The sequence below is a fragment of the Canis lupus genome, chromosome X, assembly GCF_003254725.2.
Source record: "Canis lupus dingo isolate Sandy chromosome X, ASM325472v2, whole genome shotgun sequence".
Taxonomy (NCBI): Eukaryota; Metazoa; Chordata; class Mammalia; order Carnivora; family Canidae; genus Canis; species Canis lupus.
In genome coordinates, this window is record NC_064281.1 from 55,592,269 (window position 1) to 55,613,710 (window position 21,442).

The following is a 21,442-nucleotide window of genomic DNA, read 5'->3' on the forward strand; positions in this document are numbered from 1 at the left end:
TTCAGCTCAGGTCATGATCCTAGGGCCCTGGGATCAAACCCTGAGTCTGGCTCCCTGCTCAGCGGGGAGTCTGCTTCTCTCTCTCTCTCTGCTGCCCATGTCCCCGGACAATCCTGGGTCTCCAGGATCACACCCTGGGCGGAAGGCGGCACTAAACTGCTGAGCCACCCGGGCTGCCCGGGAACCAGAATTTTAATTGTAAGAAAAGCAAGACAGAAATATGAAATAGGTAAAAGTGAAGGAGAACCCTGTGGTGTTGGACTTGAATTGGAGGTATTAGTATAAACTCATTTTTTAAAATTTCTATTGTTTTAAAAGTAAGCTCTTCACCCAATGTGGGGCTTGAACTCATGGCCCCAAGATCAAGAGTCACTTGTTCTACTGACTGAGCCAGCCGGGTGTCCTTTAAACTCATTTTTTTTTTTAGTTCTCTCCACTGAAAGGGCCTATTAAGCAATGATGCCCCAGTTTCTAAATATAATTCTCCACTAAAAGAAATCAGGGCTCCTTGGAGAAATGGCTTAAATCAGGTCTGGGACAGGGAATGTAGAGAGTAAGCCTAGAACATCTTGTGCCAAAAACCAAGGAAGTACTCCGCCAATAACACAGGAGCCAGAGTGAAGTGGTTCCCACTGGACAAATTTGGAACAGTTTGAGCATCAAAAAGGATAATGATGGTGCTACATTATAACACATAAAAATAAAAATGGGAGAAGGGAGGTAAGAGCAAGTTCTTTACTGAGTAAGTCCACTTAATAAATGTAGAAGGAGGGCAGCCCCGGTGGCGCAGCGATTTAGCGCCGCCTGCAGCCCGGGGTGTGATCCTGGGGACCCGGAATCGAGTCCCACGTCGGGCTCCCTGCATGGAGCCTGCTTCTCTCTCTGCCTGTGTCTCTGCCTCTCTTTCGCTCTCTCTGAATAAATAAATAAATAAATCTTTTAAAAAAATAAATGTAGAAGGAATTTAAGAATTAGAAAAATCATCATTTTGCACTCAACATAACTGATTCAGGCAAGGATCATTAAAGGATGCTAAACCCACTGGGTGAATATTCACACAATCTCAACCCTATTTACTAATTACAAAAGGAAAAATGTGCCTGTGCAATGGAGAGATCTGGTGCTCAAATAGAGCAGCACCAATTTTGTGACAACCTGACTTTTTGCCTTCTGATGGTCGGTGAAATATTTAACCTTAACCAATTCGAAGAAACAATCAGATGAATTCAGAATATGGGATATTTTCAAGACAACTTGCCTGGATTCTCCCCCCAAAAAAATTTAGTGTCATGCAACATCAAGAAAAGGCTGGTGTTTCTGGATTAAGGCTGAAGGGAGATTACCAAGTGCGGTGCAAGAACCTCAAATGGATCTTGGATTGAAGTGTAAAATGCTCCAACCAGGACAACTGGGGAAATCTCTCTTTTTTAAATTAATTAATTTATTTATGAGGTAAATACAGACATAGGCAGAGGGAGAAGCAGGCTCCCCGCGGGGAGCCCGATGCGGGATTCGATCCCCGGATCCGGGACCCGCACCCGGAGCCAAAGGCAGATGCTCAACCGCTGAACCACCTAGGCGTCCAACTGGTGAAATCCCAATATGAACTGTATGTTAAATGATAATGATTTAATACTAACTTTTAAGATGCAATAATTTTGTGGTTATGTAGAAAAATATTTTTAGGGCTGGAGAATCACAATATTTTTGTAACCTACCTTCAAGTGGTTCAGAAACTTTAAAAAAGCAAACCTGTAAAAATGTTAATCTAGGTGAAGGGTAGGTTCTTTTACTCATCTTTTTCACATCTCCCGAAAGAAAACGAGGGGGAGGGGACTCCATTTCCATGGGGAAAATGTCAATCAATTCAAAACAACTTGCATAGGTACCTCTGGCACAGTGCGATTGATGGCCAGTTTCTCCTTAACACGAAGCGGCAAAACAGCTGGACGAAGGAAAAGCCTGCTTCTAACCTTCACTTCCGCGTACCACGGCCGTGGTGAGTCGCAGTCACTAGGGCGTAGGCTACGTGACCCAGGCAGCTCCTTATGATTGGAGAAACAGCTGTGGCTCTACCCAACGCACAGAGAATGCTGTTGCTCAGATAAGTTAAAGGGGGCGGGACCAAACGTTTTCTTTGACCAACCGCTTTCCACATACCCAACCTCCTGATCGCGTATGGTCGAATCAGAAGCCGTTAGTAAAGTAGTGCAACCAATTTTCCTTTTTCGTAGGACCGCCCGTCTTTCCGGTTATTCCCACCACCACCCCTTTCCACATCCGGTAGGGCCTGGTGAGGTCAAGGAGCCCTGTAAGTCACTTCTGGGCGACTGATGTTTTTATTTCCGGTCTATGGGACCTGGCTGGGATTTGCTGCTGCCTGTAGCCGCCGGAGACACTACCAGCGCCATCATGTCAGACACGGACAGCGATGAAGATTCTGCTGGAGGCGGCCCATTTTCTCTAACCGGTTTCCTTTTTGGCAACATCAATGGAGCCGGGCAGCTGGAGGGGGAAAGCGTCTTGGACGATGTGAGGGGGGTGGGCGTCGGGATAGGGTAGGGGGTGGTGCGGCTGAGGAGAGGCGGTGGGGTGAGCAGAGTAGAGGATGGTTAGAGTAGAGCCTCTGTGAAAGGGCGCGGTTAATGTAAAGAGAGGAAACCAGAAACGGAGTGTGTATCCTAGTAGAGTGTCTATAACGTTGAGCGTGCAGGCTCAGTTGTGCGTGAGCATGGGGAGAAGAGAGATTTGTAGGGAAGCCCTCGTAGGCCGAGCGCTGATGTGGGCGGCTTTGGGGATGATATTCATCCTAACAAGGCAGCCGGAAAAATAGCGTGACCTAGTGACGTTGCTTTTAAGCCGTTGCTATGAGACCCTTGAAGATTCTTGAAACGGCACCTTCTGACCATCTTTGACCGGAGGTGGCTCTAGAGCAAGAGGACTGGACAGACCCTGTAACAAATCCTGTGGTTCAGGCCTCAGTTCATAGAACCGTGAATGTTTAAACTATTAGGGACAGACCCCCTTCTGGTCTACTTCCTAGGTAGTTTTCCCGGTGTTCACTGGCATTCATGAAATTGTTTTCTGTGTCCAGATGAGCCTTACCTACTTTGATTTAGGTTCATTTTCTCAAGGAGAAAATATTGATCAATATTCCTCATCTGCATCATACACAAACACACAAAAGGTAGCAAAAAAAGTTCTTGCCGTCCCTTCTCTAATCCCAATGATCTTGTTTGCTTTAGGCTTTAGAGAATTGCTGTTCCCTTTGTTTAGTCTTGGTGATGGTTCTTTGAATAATCTTATTAAAGCATGGTAATGAAGTTGGACATACTATGTTAATAAAGATCTGATTAATGTGTGGAGTTTAGCAGAAGATTTACTTTACAGTTCTGGAAGGTGATGCTCCTTTTAGCACACTGTAGAGTTGTATTTAATATGGATTTATAGCTTTGTGCTGGACCAGAGAAATAAGCCTTGTGGTGTGGGAAACTTAGGTTTAGTTGTTATCTTCGACTCTGGTGCTGTCCCTTTTTCAGGAGTGTAAGAAGCACTTGGCAGGCTTGGGGGCTTTGGGTCTGGGCAGCCTGATCACTGAACTCACGGCAAACGAAGAATTGGCTGGGACCGATGGTGCCCTGGTAAATGATGAAGGTGAAGTCTGGGGTCATGGGGAGTAAAGTGGGGGAGGAGGCTAGCCACTTAACCATGTACACACTTTTCAGTGGGCATTTACTTGCTCACTTGGGAGTGAGAGTTACTTGCTCTTTGTTGAAATATACCTGCCCCTCCTTTTATTTATAGGATGGATCAGGAGTACAGAAGATGCTGTGGACTATTCAGACATCACTGAGGTAGCAGAAGATGAAAGCCGAAGATATCAGCAGACAATGGGGAGCTTGCAGCCCCTTTGCCACTCAGGTGATTCTCTAGTGTCATCAGTAGAGCATTCCAGTTCATTTTCTTGCTGTGTAGTCTATTTTGTTTCTGTGTATGCTTTCTGCCGTTATTCCTGCTCTCTGTCCTGTGCTTCTCTCTGTCAGCTCAGTTCCATGTAGCTGCTTTTTTTGTTCTGGGGCATGTTCTCAGACATTTATTCCTCATAGTGGTTATTCCCAAATTCTTGGTGAATGCCAAGTAAGGATGCTAATGCTGTCCTTATCATCTGGTACTTAAGTACCTGCAGGGTTCATGGCACTGTTTTAGATACTATTCAAACTCAGCCTTTGCCCTTAAGGACTTGGTAGTTCAAAGAGGGTTAAGTATTTACAATGACATATATAAATGAGCACATGTATTTATTAGCTCCACTTCTGTTAATCACCCACCACCTGTAATGGTGACAGAATGCACTTAATGCTTGCTCACAATACAGATTTCTCTCCCTGGTGTAAGGTGCTACATGTAGAATCAGAATCAGAGCTGGAAGGAGTCTTAGTAATTATTTATTACTAACCTCATCACAGATTTAGACCTTGACTTTAATAAGATGTGAGCCTTTATTAAAAGTTCTAGGGACGCCCAGGTGGCTCTGTGGTTAAGCGTCTGCCTTTGGTTCAGGGCATGATCCTGGAGTCCCCGGATTGAGTCCCGCATCAGGCTCCCTGCACGGGGCCTGCTTCTCTCTCTGCCTGTGTCTCTGCCTCTCTCTCCGTGTGTCTCTCATGAATAAATAAATAAAATCTTTAAAAAAAAAAAGTTCTATAAGTTAAGTAGTGGCAGACCTTAACAAATTCAATAATTCAGATTACTAGACTTTTATTGAGCACCTATTATGGGCTATAAACTATGACAGTATTGTACAAAGATAATAAAATTAATTTTCCTATCTTGAGGAGCTTAGTTCTGTGGTCTAGAACGTAGGGCTACTGATCATAGTTCCTTTTTCTTTTTGACTTTTAATTTTTTACAACTTTTAATTGAGGTATAGTTGACACATATATAATTCATTGTTTCCACTGCCCTATACTCACTATTCTCACTGCTTGACACTTTTTTTAAAGATTTTAAATATTCATGAGAGACACACAGAGGTAGAGACATAGGCAGAGGGAGAAGTAGGCTCTCTGTGGGAACCTGATGCGGGACTCGATCCCAGGACCCTGGGATCATACCCTGAGCTGAAGGCAGATGCTCAACCACTGAGCCACTTAGGGATCCCTGCTTGACCCTTTTGTAGGAGGCTGCTCATTGTTTGTTCATTGTCCACCTTGTTGAATTAGATTTTAGGACCAGTCAATGGATTGGAGTGCTTGTTATATAGAGAGAATTAACTGTACCACATATACAAGAGGTAACCCAGAAAAAGAGAAGATACAGGTTTCACTGTTGTGGATATTATTATCATTTGGGGAAAATGGGATAAACAAACGTGAAGTGTAATTACTCATAAGAAGAAGACATAAGCCAGCTACAAGCTCATATTTCTGTATATTGTATTTCGTTTTGAGAGGTTGACAGAATATCTAAAACAAATATCATGACTATTATTTTTGAGCACCCTGACTTAGGCTAAGGGACAGGTGGTAGCAGCTCTGATTTTCAGGGAATATTGTGGTTTTTCAGGTTTGGGTTTGTTGTCTTGGCTAGGGACGTGAAGGAAGAGGAAGAGGATAAGTGCGGAATTCCTAGTTGGGTTTTATGAGCTAAAAAAGGAGGATGCTGCATTTGATAGTCTCAGTAATCTAGGATGCTCGTTTCCAAGTTCTCTTACTTAGTGAAGGTGCCTTCACCTGTGCCCTTAGCTTCCTCTTTCTCTGGCACTGGCCACTTCACATGGCTTGATTTACAAGGATTCTTCTTTGGAATAGTTTTGAGTGGAGGTCATTATAAAAGATATCATGGAGGTGAATTTTGAGCAAAATTTTGACAAAGTTTCATGGAGAGGGAGCAGCAGGGCATTTTGGTTTGGAAACATGGCTTGTCTAAAAGTTTAGAGACAGAAATAATTGAGTAGTGTGGGGGGTGGGAATTGGCCAGCAGGTTTTCTTGAAAGGAGTGGAAAACATAGTGCTAGATAGGAAGAACCAAGGGTAGAGCAGTTTGACAGCACTTGTATGTATGCCTTACTTGGGATTTGATGCTATAAAGGATTGTAAACCAATATAGATTGTTGAGTTAGGGTCAGGGTGGTATAATGAAAAGAAAATGGTCTTTGGAGTCAGAATGATAGATTTAAATCCCAGCTCCGTATTTAGTTTGATCCTGGGAAAGTTGCTCAGTTTTTGAGGCTTGGATTTGTAATAATCGCTCAGTTTTCTTGTCATCTATAAAGGTGATAATACCCAACCTATTAATAGGTCTTGTGTGGGAATTTAAGCTCATTGTCACTTGGTGTGAAAGCACCTACATAGTATGGTGTCATAGTGGGCATAGTGGGACTATTACATAGTCATTACAGATGCTCTGTAAATGTTAGTTGCCTTTCCTTCCTAAATGAAAATGAGAAGTGATGCTTGTTGCTTTGGGGTTTTGATTAGAAAAAGGGTAAAGGGGTAGACTTTTTGCCCACTAGATGTAAAGTTATCAAGGTCTGGGAAAGTGACAGTTGTGGAAAATGTTAAGCAGAATTAAACTTGCGAGTTGCTAATAAAATATCAGTAGGACTAAGTAAGTGAGGAAGTGCGTGAGAAAGCATATAGGCTTTGTTGTTCAACCAGCCTTGAATTCTGTCTTTGTCACTTAAAACTGTGTGACCCTGAGTAAGTCATTTTACTATCTCAGAATAATTCTTACTTTGCCAACATTCTTGGGAGGATTGTAGATAAAATAACTACAAATACCTGGCACATAATGGAAGCTAAGTAAATGGAAGTTGCTATAATGACTACTATTAATGATTGATTGGAAAAGGTGTGTTTTCCAATCACATAATGGGAACTAAGTAAATGGAAGTTGCTATAATGACTATTAACGATTGATTGAAAAAGCATAAGAGATTGATGGAAGGGACAAGAGACAAAGTCATAAGGTGGGAAAATAAGGATGGAAGTGGTATTAATAGTAAGGAAAGAGTTTTAAAGAGGTGAAGGATATTTCAGTGTGATGAGAGATGGAGTTGTGAGGTATCTGAGTGGAAAGGTTCTTTAGGCAACAGAACATGTACAATTATAGAGGGTGGGTAAGTCAGGACAAGACCTACAGATTGGAGTTTAATCTGGATAAGGGTGATTCTTGAGTAAGGGAATGGAGCTTGTGTAGAGGAATGAAAGCAAAATGTTCACCATCTGGTATTGAGTGATGCCAGAGGTTAAAGGTCAGTGAAAAGAATAAACTGCAGAAGGTAGACCAAAAAAATGTGTCAAAGACTTGGGGAGTGGGGCGCCTGGGTGGCTCAGTGGTTGTGGCTGCCTTTGGCTCAGGGCATGATCCCGGGGTCCTGCAATCAAGTCCCACATCTGGCTCCATGCAAGGAACCTGCTTCTCCCTCTGCCTATATCTCTGCCTCTCTCTTTGTGTCTATCATGAATAAATAAATGAAATCTTTAAAAAAAAGACTTGGGGAATGGGAAGAGAGAAAGTCCAATCTTAAAGGAAACTGACAGAGAAGAAAGAATGTTAAATTCAATTATGAGATTGAGCAGAATGAAAATAAAAAATTAAATAGGATTTGATCAGGAGAAGGAACAAAGGTTTTAGACAGTTCTTAGGAGCTCCCTAAATTTCTATATGTGGCATACATTGTGTCCTAGTATTTGGTAATAACGTGTCATCATCTCTTTCTCAAGGCAGAGGCTGCACCTCTTGTGTGTTCTTAAGGGATCTACGTAGTGTTTTGCGTGGTACTTTAAATTCTTGCGTAACAGAGGAACTCAGGACTGTTATGTGATATTTTGGGTATTGGGATCATTTTCCTGATTTTATTAGATTATGATGAAGATGACTATGATGCCGATTGTGAAGACATTGATTGCAAGTTGATGCCTCCTCCACCTCCACCTCCAGGACCAATGAAGAAAGATAAGGACCAGGATGGTCTTACCGGTGGTGAGTAGAGACTATCTTCTTTTGTCCAAGGAACATATTTCATTTATAGGTCTAGGCTTTTGGCATACCCATAGGGAGCTATTAAAATTAAGATGCTAGGAAAGGATACAACTTACGGAAGTAAGCATATAATTTTCAAATTTTAATGTTAAAGGGAAGTTTTAAAACATTTGGCAACAGTATTTTAATATTTACTCAAGAAAAGGTAGTTTAGGTCAGTGTTTCTCAAATCTGGCTGTCCATTACAATCATCCCAAGCATTTAAAAAAATAAGATTTCTGACTCTCACACCAGAGAATCTGATTCCGAAAATCAGCGAGAGAGCCCAGGAATTTTAAAATGTTCTCCAGTAGTTGCTGATGCAACTGATCTGCATACTGGTATTTGGAAACTACCTATTTAGATGACTCTCTCTAAAAGAAATGACCAAATGGGGAAGGCATCGTAGAATGTGCATAAATCATATAGAGCCAACTACTAGATTCAGAGATTTCAAAGGCAGGGGCTTTAGTGATCCTCTCCACCTTTCCTATGTTGGCCACAGTAGTACAGTAGTAACTTTGTCCTAGGCTAGGAGGTTGCAGAGGAGCAGTGTCTTTGAGCTCTTGTTTTTTTGAGAATTATGTTAACCTAAATTCCTCCTATTAGAGTTTTAGCCATTTCTGCATTAGTCTGCAGGCTAAACAAGATCTGATAACTTTATGTTCTACATCTTATTTTATGTTAAAGAATTTCATTATCATCCTGTGGGCTTAAAAAAAATCTTCAGTTTATGTGTCCCTGAACTAGAAATGATAAGGCCTGATTGGTATAAAAGTATTATATAATTTTGCTATTGATCACATTCCTTTAAGCTAATACATGTATAGAAAGTAGTAAATGTAGTAATAGTGTTTGTTTTCTCTCATCACAACCCTAGGGTACCAGGTATAAGGTGAGTTGGGGATGGTGGGAGATAATGAGTTGGAATGAGTTTTCTGGGTTGCATACTAGTAATCTGGGTGCTTGGAACTATATCCCCTGCCACTGAGCCATCCATATAGCCTAGAGAGTGGGTATTGACTGAATCGGAGGAAATATGCTCACAGTTACATGCCAAAGGGGTTTCTCTTCCTTGTTGCAGTGTCTGAGGATGGAGAAGGCATCATCTTGCCCTCCATCATTGCCCCTTCCTCTTTGGCCTCAGAGAAAGTGGACTTCAGTAGTTCCTCTGACTCAGAATCTGAGATGGGACCTCAGGAAGCATCACAGGCAGAATCTGAGGATGGAAAGCTGACCCTACCATTGGCTGGGATTATGCAACACGATGCCACCAAGCTGTTGCCAAGTGTCACAGAACTTTTCCCGGAATTTCGGCCTGGGAAGGTACTTTCTGTGGAGAAAGCCCACATTGCAAACTCCTGACCTCTCCTAAATACTGAGTTCTATTCTAAGATGTTGAATATAGAATGAATAAGATTTAGAAGTTTTGGGATGCCTAGGTGGCTCAGTGGTTGAGTGTCTGCCTTCGGCTCAGGGTGTGATCCCGGTCCAGGGATCGAGTCCTGCCTCGGGCTCCCTGCAAGGAGCCTACTTCTCCCTCTGTCCATGGCTCTGCCTCTCTCTGTGTGTCTCTCATGAATAAATAAAGAAGATCTTTAAAAAAACAAAGATTTAGAAGTTTCCTCATTCGACTGCGTTGTATTAGGTCTTTTTAAAAAAAAAAAAGTCATATGCATTGATGATAGTACATGTGATTTTTGTAGTTCTCATTAGAAATTGCCCTTGTCTTAAATGAATGAGTCCAAATTATTAAAGGATACTTCTTTACTTTCTCAGTAGATGTTATAACTCTGAGTTCAGCACTCCTGGTCCCTCCCCTACAGTCAGGTAGACCCCTCAGGGGAGTTTGCAGACCCAGACACTACTTTTTTCCTACCTGATACTGAGTCTTTGACTTTCCATGTCCTAGGTATTACGCTTCCTTCGTCTTTTCGGACCAGGGAAGAATGTCCCATCTGTTTGGCGGAGTGCTCGGAGAAAGAGGAAGAAGAAGCACCGTGAGCTGATACAGGAAGAACAGATCCAGGAGGTGGAGTGCTCAGTAGAGTCCGAAGTCAACAAGAAGTCTTTATGGAATTATGACTATGCTCCACCACCACCTCCAGAGCAGTGTCTCTCTGATGATGAAGTAGGCAAAATAGAGACCTGGGATCGAGACCTATGAGAGGAACAAATGAGTTCTCCCTAGCTTATGTCTAAATAGGAAGTACCACCTTAGCAGGCAGAGTCCTGTGCTGATAATGAACGAGAAATTGTGAGTTCAGTCTTAGTGGCTGTCCCTTCCCTATTACAGTAGAAAAGGATTGAGGGCAGGCAGTTGGTGATACACATCCTGGTGAATAGGAAAGTTTGAATGATAGGCAGAGTGTGGCATGATAGCACTCCATTGTTAACATTCTAACTCCAGTCCCATTGAAGAACTGTCCTTATGGCTTCTCTGACTTCCCTTCCTGACTATGGACTCCCTATGATAGCCCTAGGACATCTGGGATCAGGAAATCCTTCCCTCCTACTTTGTTCTGTTACAGATTACAATGATGGCTCCTGTTGAATCAAAGTTTTCCCAGTCAACTGGAGATATAGATAAAGTGACAGATACCAAACCAAGAGTGGCTGAGTGGCGTTATGGGCCTGCTCGACTGTGGTATGATATGCTGGGTGTCCCTGAAGATGGCAGTGGGTTTGATTATGGCTTCAAACTGAGAAAAATGGACCATGAGCCTGTGATAAAATGTAGAATGATGGAGGTAAGCGATACTGGTACGTAAGAAAGGAATCTGTGCCCAGGGCCCTTGCAGTTTTACCTAACTTTACTTTTCAGTTGAGGACATACCAGATAGGATATCTTTGGTGGGAGATGGAGGTGTTCAATTCTTTTGCTTGTTATATAATATTGCCCTGGCAACTAGACCCTGTTGCAAGGGTACTGTTTGTGTTGGACTAGGAGTGGGAGGAGGCAGATAATGCTCCATTATCAGGTTCTTTCAAGTCAAGGACTACATTTGATGTATCTCATGTGAGATCTGGAGTGGGAACTTTGACCGTTGACCACTCAGGGATTTGTTGTTCTTTTCCTGTTTCTGTAGGACTTGAGGAAATTTGAGGAAAACAATGGCTCTGACCTACTGGCTGATGAAAACTTCCTGATGGTGACACAGCTGCACTGGGAGGATGATATCATCTGGGATGGGGAGGATGTCAAGCACAAAGGAACAAAGCCTCAGCGTGCAAGCCTGGCAGGCTGGCTTCCTTCCAGCATGACTAGGAATGCCATGGCCTACAATGTTCAGCAAGGTGTGCTTCCATGCCAGCTGTGTCTAGCACACTGCCCTTTGCCTCAGTTATCCTAAGTGGGGTTAGGTGTGCCCTATGCTGCTGCTGAGGGACAGTGAAATGTTTCAGACCTGAGCCCTGATTCTAGTCTTTAATAAGTTTTTTTACATGATTACTAAGCTAGGATGGACTCTGATGTCTCAAAAATATGTGAAAACCAAAAAATAAATTAATTAAATTTTAAAAGAAAAATGTGAAAACCACTTTGAAGTTAAAGGTCTTTTTTGGACTAGAATAAGGCTTGATCTCCTAGTCTACTTTGGTTTTCAAAGCCAACCCCTTTGTTTTTTATCATGCTGGAATTTGCTTTTTCTCTCCATACGCCCAAAAAAGGTATGTCATGCCTAATGTAGAAAACTTTGAAAACAGAATACAGTGTCAAAAATCACTGATAACACCAAAGAAAAAAAAATCACTGATAATCCAGCTATCCAGAGATGATCGACTATCTATTAACTTTGTGGTACACTTGGTTTTTGATTTTCTGTTTTCTGTGTGTATGTGTAGTTGAGCTCATTTCTGTAGACATAGTTTTGTATGTTGTGCTTTTCACTTGACATAAATACTATTCTGTGTCATTCCGAGTTCTTCATAAAAATACTTAATAACATGGGAAACTCGAGTAAAAAAAAAAAACAACATAAAATGGCTTATACGATGCCCTGTTTGTGTGAGTGGGGAAAAAAGCACACTATGTTATAATCACAGAAAGCTGACTGAAAGGAAATGTGCTATGGGATTCACAGTGGTTATTTCTAGTTTGTGAGATCACAGACAGTTTCCTTTATATTTTTTTGTGTCTTCCTTCAGTTAACCTGGATTACTTTTATAATTCAGAGGGAAACAAAATTGTCTTAATTTTTAATTCTAAGAAATAGTTTTTTCCTCCTTTCATTCTATCTAAACACTTTGTTTATTGCATAGTATTATATGGATGTTTTCATAATTTACCAATAGTTACTCTGTTTTAAATATATTTTACTACCATTTATTGTTAGTATATTTTACCATATCATTTATTACTGTAATTTCTTTAGCCAGTCCTTTATTGAACACACTGGCTGTTTAAATTTAGTCTTTTTTTTTTAATTTTGAGTCACAAAAAATATTGCAAGAACATTTGCAACTTTTTTTTTAAGTGAGAAATAATACAAAGAAAAATAAAGCGAGAAATACACTGTGTGTCCTAGGTTCCTTTTCAGTAGCCCCATGAGTAACTGTACTAACATTTGCTCCTTTTCCCTTTGCTGGGATCATTATTGAAAGGGGCATAGATACTTTGTCGGTTATTAAGTGTTTCCTCCTCTTCTGAGTAGGTTTTGCAGCCACCCTGGATGATGACAAACCTTGGTACTCCATCTTTCCCATTGACAACGAGGAGCTGGTATATGGACGCTGGGAGGACAATATCATTTGGGATGCTCAGGCCATGCCCAGGCTGTTGGAGCCTCCTGTTTTGACACTTGATCCCAATGATGAGAACCTTATTTTGGGTATGGTATTGGCAGGGACCAGTGTTCCTTCTCCATAATTGAAAGCTTGCTGCTAATGTCAAGGGACAGGGAGAAATCAGAAAGGTTGGGAAGGTCAAGACTAGAAGCTTCTTGGAGGTGGCTGGCTGGCCAATTCTGTGGAGTATGTGGCTCTTGATCTCAGGGTTGTGAGTTCAAGCCTCACATTGGGTGTGGAGTCTACTTTAACAAATAAATTAGGCCAGCCCTGGTGGCTGAGAGGTTTAGCGCTGCCTTCAGCCCAGAGTGTGATCCTGGAGACCTGGGATCAAGTCCCATGTCGGGCTCCATGTATGGAGCCTGCTTCCCCTTCTGCCTGTGTCTCTCGTGAATAAATAAATAAAATCTTTAAAAAATAAATTAAAGAGACTAGGACTTTTAGGTAGCAGTTTGAGAGAGCAAAGTTGTGGCTCTTAGTTTCTAGTATTTCTGTTTTGCTTAGGGAAAACTCATAAAGTAGGAATATTGAAAAGTAGTACCTTTGAGATTCCAGGAGTGTAGTTTGGGCTAGAGGGAATCACCTACTAGAAGTTGTCTAGGATGGGATGAGACATCTGGTTAGGAAGCACAAAGATATCTGTAGGAAAAGTGAATCTTCAGGGATAGCATCTCCAGAGTGACTTTTGTTTCATCCTTAGAAATTCCTGATGAAAAGGAAGAGGCCACTTCTAACTCCCCCTCCAAGGAAAATAAGAAAGAATCATCTCTGAAGAAGAGCCGAATTCTCTTAGGGAAAACAGGGGTCATCAAGGAGGAACCACAGCAGGTCTGTGAAGAGAAAAGGGACTTAGGGCATTTAGAAGAACAGAGAAAGGTGATGGAGAAGGGTAGTCTAAGATTTATTTGATGTCCTGTCATTAGAACATGTCTCAGCCAGAAGTGAAAGATCCATGGAATCTCTCCAATGATGAATATTACTACCCCAAGCAACAGGGTCTTCGAGGCACCTTTGGAGGAAATATTATCCAGGTAAAAGTAACATTTTTTCTGGGATGGATGGGACCCACTTCCTTGTTTTGATAGAGGATATGGATAAATCTTGCCTAGGCTGGAGTTCGTATTTAATTTGAATTCTTATTTCCTGCTTTAGCACTCAATTCCTGCAGTGGAATTACGACAGCCCTTCTTTCCTACCCATATGGGGCCCATCAAACTTCGGCAGTTCCATCGTCCACCCCTGAAGAAATATTCCTTCGGGGCACTCTCTCAGCCAGGTCCCCACTCAGTCCAGCCCTTGCTGAAGCACATCAAAAAGAAGGCTAAGGTATGATTGAATTCTGGTTAGGAAAAAAACAGCTATAAAAGACATTAGAGTACAAACTGGGGAAATGGACTGGATATTAGGTGATTTTAGGGAATTGCTTTTTTCTCAGATGTGGTAGAATGTTATTGATGTTATTTAGGAGAATGTCCTTGTTCTTAGGAGATGCATGTGAAAATACTTAAGAGTGAAGTGTCCTGATGACTACAGCTTTCAAAAATGATTCAGTAATATCTATAGAGATAGTTTTAGATAAAACAAGGTAAAATAGAAAGTTATATCTAGGTGGTGAGATAGTTAAGTGTTCATAGTTTCAACTTTCTTTTTGAAACTTTTTGCATGAAGTTAAAAAGGAAGGCAAAATCATTTTTGGTGTCATTGTCTCAGTTTGAAGTTATTGTCCCATCAGGAGCTGGACTGTATTCTCTTTGTTCTGAGCAGATGAGAGAACAAGAGAGACAAGCTTCTGGTGGTGGAGAGATGTTTTTTATGCGCACACCTCAGGACCTCACAGGCAAAGATGGAGATCTTATTCTTGCAGAATACAGTGAGGAAAATGGACCATTAATGATGCAGGTTGGCATGGCAACCAAGATAAAAAACTATTATAAGCGGGTGAGTCTCTGCTCAGAAAACCTTCGTTATTAATACAATTGTAATTAGATATCCAGCAATAATCTGCAAACATATATTTTGTCTTTTTTTATACCGTAAATTTCTTGGGAAAAAGAAATAGTATTTTCTTTGTATTTAGTAATACTAGTAAAAGTTCAAGGAATATTTTGTGTAGGCTTATTGATTATATTCTGTGATAGTAATTGTGGGTCTTCTGTGTTTGATCTAGAAACCTGGAAAAGATCCTGGGGCCCCAGATTGTAAATATGGAGAAACTGTTTACTGTCATACATCTCCTTTCCTAGGCTCTCTTCATCCTGGTCAATTACTGCAGGTGAGGGATTCTTTCCTGTTTTAACTCTTTCCTAAGGAACTTGACAGGTGAGGAGCTAGTCAGCCCAGAAAGAACCAATTCTAGTTGATTGAGTAGTACCTTAGTCAACTGTGGGGAAGATCAGCATAATCCTCAAATGATTATAATCCCCAACATTCTTTGGATCTTCTTATTAAAACTTGCTCCTAATAATGTTATTTGTAAACTAACTTTGAAATCGTTTTTTAAGGGACACGTAGGTGGCTCAGCGATTGAGCATTTGCCTTTGACTCAGGGCGTGATCCCAGAGTCCTGGGGTCGAGTCCCACATCGGGCTTCCTGCATGGAGCCTGCTTCTCCCTCTGCCTGTGTCTCTGCCTCTCTCTCTCTCTGTGTCTCTCATGAAAAAATAAAATCTTTTAAAAAATGGTTTTTTGAAAACACACACTGGTACGAAGTCAGAAACATCTGGGTGGCATTTGAAAGTCAACCTGGGATTAATCATTTACTGTAGTGACTTAATATTTAATTTGTATCTGCAGGATTGGCAGGTTTTGATTGTATTAGTCATGGTCATTTTGAGTACTAAAGCACGCCTGAAGTGTGCCATTTACAGTCCCTAGCCATAGTGAAGTGTGCCCCCTCCCCTTTCTGTTCTGATGGGTGTAGAGAGGCCCTCTGGTAGTCTAGCTTTTACGTGTTAAAGGCAAGTATAGATATGTGCAAATGATATGAGGACATCTCTAGCACTCTCCTCCCTTGTTTTGTTTTGTTTTTTTTTTTTTTTTGTCCTCCATTTCATTTCTCTTGGTAGGCTTAACCACTTTTCCTTCTCTCATAGCTAGTGTATTCTATTAATACTGTTGCTTATTCTCCCAAAGCATCTTTAGACTGCTGGCATTTCTCTCCCTGTTCCTGGCACTTCTCTCCCTATAACCTTCTGTGGAGATTTTCTACCAATCCCTCCCTTCTTTTGTGGCTACTTTTTAAAAAATATTTATTTATTTATTCATGAGAGACACAGACTGAGAGAGAGAGGCAGAGACACAGGCAGAGGGAGAAGCAGGCTCCTTGCAGGGAGCCCGATGTGGGACTCGATCCCAAATCTCGGGATCGTGACCTGAGCCAAAGGCAAGCACCCAACCACAGAGCCACCCAGGCGTCCCTTGTGGTTACTTTTATAGCCTCTTAAAGATCCTCTTTTTTATCTTCTGTAATTTTGTTTTTCTCTCCATTTCACACTTAGAATTTTCTTTTTTTCCCCACACTTAGAATTTTCTATTCATATCCATATGTTGAAGATTTGTCTCTCTTCTGTCCTCCTTTCTGATTTTCTGAGAAGTCTTTCCTTCAAGTCACAGGTTTGATTGGTCCCCATCTGGCTGCTGCTTAAACAAGCTCAGATGTTTCTGTCCTGTGTGTTTAGTCTGTTTTTTTTTCTAGCACAGTTTCTACTCCACTAATTTTTGTTTTTGTTGTTTTATTTAACAAATGTTTTGGGGGATCCCTGGGTGGCTCAACGGTTTAGCACCTGCCTTTGCCCCAGGGTGTGATCCTGGAGTCCCGGAATCGAGTCCCACATTGGGCTCCCTGCATGGAGCCTGCTTCTCCCTCTGCCTGTGTCTCTGCCTCTCTCTCTCTCTCTGTGTCTTTCATGAATAAATAAATAAATAAAATCTTAAAAAAAACATGTTTTGATCTTACTTATATTATGACAGGAGCTATGCTGGGGTCTAGGGTAATAATATATACTTGTTAGTTTATAAAGTGATTTTCATATATAAGCATAGCAATTCTGCAAGGTATAGAGATTTTTAAATACCTAGATATAGATATAGATGAGGACAATTTTAATTTCAGAGATATTAAATAACTTATCTGACATTCAGTGAGTAGCAGAGTCATTATCATCTGAATCCAAATCCTGTGATTTCCCTACTACTGACTCTTAAAGATAGCCAGTGGGTAAAAAATTACCTTTTTTTAAAAATTACTTTCTAATCCTGTTTGACATTCCATATTTTAATTTGTTTATATTACTGGATAGATTTTAGATGGCATTATGGGGATGCAGAGCAAATAAGCTTCATTTTCCTTTCTCAGTTGACTAAATTTCCTAGGGCTTCTCTGTATATAATTTTTGTATTTTTACTTTTGTTAGGCATTTGAGAACAATCTCTTTCGTGCCCCAATTTATCTTCATAAGATGCCAGAAACTGACTTCCTTATTATTCGGACAAGACAAGGTTACTACATTCGGGAGTTAGTGGATATTTTTGTGGTCGGCCAGCAATGCCCCTTGTTTGAAGTTCCTGGGCCCAACTCCAAAAGAGCTAATACACATATTCGAGACTTTCTCCAGGTAAGAATGACAGAATAGGGAGGTGGGTCAGGATGCATATAACAGGGTTTGTGGATTTGGGGGGCACATCAGGAAAGATCAAAATGCATAGGGGCTTAGCAGGGGAAGGAGTCCTGGCAAGGACTTTTATCCTTTACTTTGCCAGATGAAAAACATTGGATTTGTTTGGCAGGTTTTTATTTACCGCCTCTTCTGGAAGAGTAAAGATCGGCCAAGGCGGATCCGAATGGAAGATATAAAAAAAGCCTTTCCTTCTCACTCAGAAAGTAGCATCCGCAAGAGGCTAAAGCTCTGCGCTGACTTCAAACGCACAGGTCATGAGTTGTGACTAAATATTTGTTTTCTCTTTCTCTGTCCAAGAAAGGAACTCTGGCTTTCAATGAAAGGATCAGCATACAGCTCACAGAATTAGAAATTGAGAGTCATCAAAAGAAGGAAATAGTAAATCTTTAATTATGGAGGCTCTGATTGCTTTTTGATTTTCTCCTTCCAGGAAGTTTATTGTATGTTGGATGTCACAAGGTATAGGAAACGTAGCAGCAGAGGTTTTCTTTGGTAGGCAGGCTAACTGGCTAAACCTTCTGGGAGATTGCTTGGTTCAGTCTTGGTTTGTTATCCTTGTTGCTGTCAGGGGAAGGGCCTTTGGGTTTCAAAATGGTCTCATTCTCTCTACTTTTTCTAGGGATGGACTCAAACTGGTGGGTGCTAAAGTCAGATTTTCGTTTACCAACTGAAGAGGAGATCAGAGCTATGGTGTCTCCAGAGCAGTGCTGTGCTTATTATAGCATGATAGCTGCAGAGCAGCGACTAAAGGTGAACACCTTCCTCTTAGGCCTTGCCTTTGCTCGTGGATTCGTGTCAGAGAGATGAGGATGAAGACTATCCTCACTGGCTTAGAAACGATGGTTACTAGATTATTAACCAGTTACTCAAAAATTCAGGCCATGAGGTACTCTGTGTATATTGGTTCTGAGGAAAATTATAGTGGAACTAAATAGTAGTGGGAAGGCTTAATGTGGGACTCAGGGCATATTGTTTCGTCCACTTGGGTGGTGACTTTAATCTTTGTTCTTTACAAGACAGGTATGTAAACAGGGCAAATACTTCTCAGTTGTTTTCCAGAGCCTTCCAAATGGGCAGAGATGATGGTGCTGGACATGTGCTTTAGAGAAGCACAGTATCCTTCTCAGGCCCAAACAGGAAAGGTCTAGCCAGGGTGAGAGAACACAGCTATACACCTGAGTTCATGAGTCTGCAGTGACAAGTGTCTCTACTTAGCTTTCCTAATGGGCCTTAACTATCCACACATCAGCTGGCAAGTTCCCTGAAACATAATATATCTTCTGATAGTCCAAGGATGTAGAATGGGGACAGATATAGTGAAGACTTTACAGAATCCATTCTCTATGCAAAAATATACTTTGATATTTTGTTCTTGGTATTTATTGAAACTTGTACATTGTGTTTTCCAGTGTGTTGATTGGTTTATGCTTAGATTTGTGCTCTTCCAGGATGCTGGCTATGGTGAGAAGTCCTTTTTTGCTCCAGAAGAAGAAAATGAGGAAGATTTCCAGATGAAGATTGATGATGAAGTAAGGCTTTACTCTAATTTTTAAAAAGATTTTATTTATTTATTCATGAGAGACACAGATTGAGAAAGGCAGAGACATAGGCAGAGGGAGAAGCAGGCTCCATGCAGGAAGCCTTCGGGGAGACTCAATCCCGGGATCCCAGGATCACGCCCTGAGTCAAAGGCAGACGCTCAACCGCTGAGCCACCCAGGCATCCCTACTGTAATTTTTTTAGCTAGTTAATATATTTATTTGAGAGAGAGAGAGCCATGTACACAGGGGCTGGGTGGGGGGTGAGCAGAGTGACAGAATCTCAAGTAGACTCCATTCTGAGTGTGGAGCCTAATGTGGGGCTCGATCCCACAACCCTGAGATCATGACCTGAGCTGAAATCAAGAGTTGGATGGATGCTCAACCGACTGAGCCACTAAGGTGCCCTGGCTTTACGTTAATTTTTATTAGTGTACATCCCACTTAGTCTTTTTTGTTAATTTATTTTTTCCCCATTTATCCTTTAAAAAAACAGCTTTATTGAGGTAAGATTGATACTATAAGCAGCACATTTAAAGTGTGCTATTTGATGTTGTGATGTATGTTTATACCTGTGAATCATCTTAACAGGATAGTGAATGTATCTGTCACCCACAAATGTTTCTTTGTACTCCTTTGGAATTCCTTTCTTCTGTCTCCTCCCTTCTCTCCACCTTCCTTATGCCCTGACAACCACTGATGTTTGTCACTATAGATTAGTTCACATTTTCTAGCGTTTTAGATAAATGGACTCATACAGCGTGTACTTTTTTATAACTGTGATAAAATATACATAACAAAATTTGCCATCTTAACTTTTAAGTGTACAATTCAGTAACATTAGGTACGTTCACACTGCTATATAACCAATCTCCAGCACTCTTTTCATCTTGCAAAGCTGGAACTCTATTACCCATTAAACGACAAGTCTCCATTCCTTCCTCTCCCAGCCTCTACAGCCACAATTCTACTTTCTGTCTCTAAATTTTACTACTCTAGGTACTTTCCCTAAGTGGAATCCTACAGTATTGTTTTTATGTGACTAGTTTATTTTATCCAGCATGATATCCTCAAAGTTCATCCATGTTGTAGCATATATCAGAATTTCCTTCCTTTTAAAAGCTGAATAATATTCTACTGTGTGTATATTCCACATTTTGCTTATCCATTCATCCATTGATGGACATTTGGGTTGCTCCTACTTCTTGGCTATTGTGACTAGTGCTTCTGTGAAGGTGGGTGTGCAAATATCTCTTCAAAATTCTTTCTGTTCTTTTGCATATATATCCAAAAGTGGATTACTGGATCACCTATTTTGAGTTTTTTAGTTTTTTTGGGGTTTTTTTGTTTGTTTTTTATTCATGAGAGAGAGAGAGAGGCAGAGACACAGGCAGAGGGAGAAGCAGGCTCCATGCAGGGAGCCCGATGCAGGACCTGATCCCGGGTCCCCAGGACCACACCCTGGACCGAAGGCGGTGCTAAACTGCTGAGCCACCCGGGCTGCCCTTTTTTTTTTTTTTTTTTTTTTTTTTAAAGCAGCTGCAGCATTTTACATTCCTATCAGTGGTATATAAGAATTTCAATTTCTCCACACTCTTGCCAACACTTGTTATTTATTATTTTTTGATAGTAGCCATCCTAATGGTTGTGAGGTGGTATCTTATTATGATGTTGATTTGCATTTCCCTAATGATTAGTGATGTTGAGCCATCTTTTCATGTACTTATTGAACATTTGTGTATCTTCTGAGAATGATCTATTCAAGTCCTTTGCCCAGATTTGAATCAGTTTGGTTCCTGTTGTTGAGTTGTAGAAATTCTTTATATTAGTGAAGATGAGATAAATCTTTTATGTTAATAATCTCTCATCAGATACATGCTGTGCAAATATTTTCTCCCAAGGTTGCGTTTTCATTCTATTGTGTCCTTTGATGCAGAGTTTTTTTTATTGAGATACAGTCCAGTGTATCTAATTTTACCTCAGTTGCTTGTGCATTTGGTTCCATATCCAAGAAATCATTGCCAAATCCAGTGTCATGAAGTTTTTCCTCTATGTTTTTCATCTGAGAGTTTTATATTTTTAATTTTTACACTTAGGTCTTTGATCCATTGTGAGTTAATTTTTGTATATGGCATAAGGTAAAGGTCCAGCTTCATTATTTTGCATGTGGTTGTTCTATTTTCATTTGTTGGAAGTACATATTCCTTCTTTCACTACTATTATGTTGAGATTTATCCAGGTTATTATTGATCGTTTGTTTTTTGTATTGCCATATAGCACTCCATAATGTGCATATATATCAGTTTAGCTGACCGCCTACTAAAGGACATTTTGGCCGTTCCCAGTTTTTGGCTATTATGAATAAAGTTGCTATCAATATTCATGTATAAATATTTAGACATTTTTCCTTTTTTCTTG

General features: G+C 40.8%; 1 protein-coding gene and 1 long non-coding RNA gene across 8 annotated transcripts in view; one reads left to right on the forward strand and one right to left on the reverse strand.

Annotated features, from left to right (window-relative positions):
- Positions 1–721: 721 nt before the first annotated feature.
- On the reverse strand, positions 722–2,245 carry LOC112671829 (uncharacterized). Its single transcript, XR_003143878.3, has 2 exons — positions 1,890–2,245; positions 722–914 (listed from the first exon to the last, which is right to left on the reverse strand). It is a non-coding gene; the product is annotated as an uncharacterized LOC112671829 (long non-coding RNA).
- Positions 2,246–2,261: 16 nt separating this feature from the next.
- Positions 2,262–21,442, forward strand: part of TAF1 (TATA-box binding protein associated factor 1) — a 71,135-nt gene continuing 51,954 nt past the window's right edge. For 3 of the 7 annotated variants that reach the window (XM_025466159.3, XM_025466163.3, XM_049107097.1), the window contains exons 1-18: positions 2,265–2,532; positions 3,540–3,654; positions 3,805–3,921; positions 7,867–7,986; positions 9,110–9,351; positions 9,938–10,156; positions 10,557–10,775; positions 11,115–11,322; positions 12,678–12,854; positions 13,511–13,638; positions 13,734–13,841; positions 13,963–14,136; positions 14,575–14,748; positions 14,978–15,082; positions 17,223–17,423; positions 17,596–17,737; positions 18,106–18,236; positions 18,935–19,015. In XM_025466159.3, coding sequence (XP_025321944.1) covers positions 2,353–2,532; positions 3,540–3,654; positions 3,805–3,921; positions 7,867–7,986; positions 9,110–9,351; positions 9,938–10,156; positions 10,557–10,775; positions 11,115–11,322; positions 12,678–12,854; positions 13,511–13,638; positions 13,734–13,841; positions 13,963–14,136; positions 14,575–14,748; positions 14,978–15,082; positions 17,223–17,423; positions 17,596–17,737; positions 18,106–18,236; positions 18,935–19,015 — 2,841 coding nt within the window. In that variant the 5' untranslated portion in view covers positions 2,265–2,352. Of the gene's footprint in view, positions 2,533–3,539; positions 3,655–3,804; positions 3,922–7,866; positions 7,987–9,109; positions 9,352–9,937; positions 10,157–10,556; positions 10,776–11,114; positions 11,323–12,677; positions 12,855–13,510; positions 13,639–13,733; positions 13,842–13,962; positions 14,137–14,574; positions 14,749–14,977; positions 15,083–17,222; positions 17,424–17,595; positions 17,738–18,105; positions 18,237–18,934; positions 19,016–21,442 lie in introns of all 7 variants that reach the window. The other 4 variants (XM_049107098.1, XM_025466165.3, XM_049107101.1 and 1 more) reach the window with 3 other exon arrangements.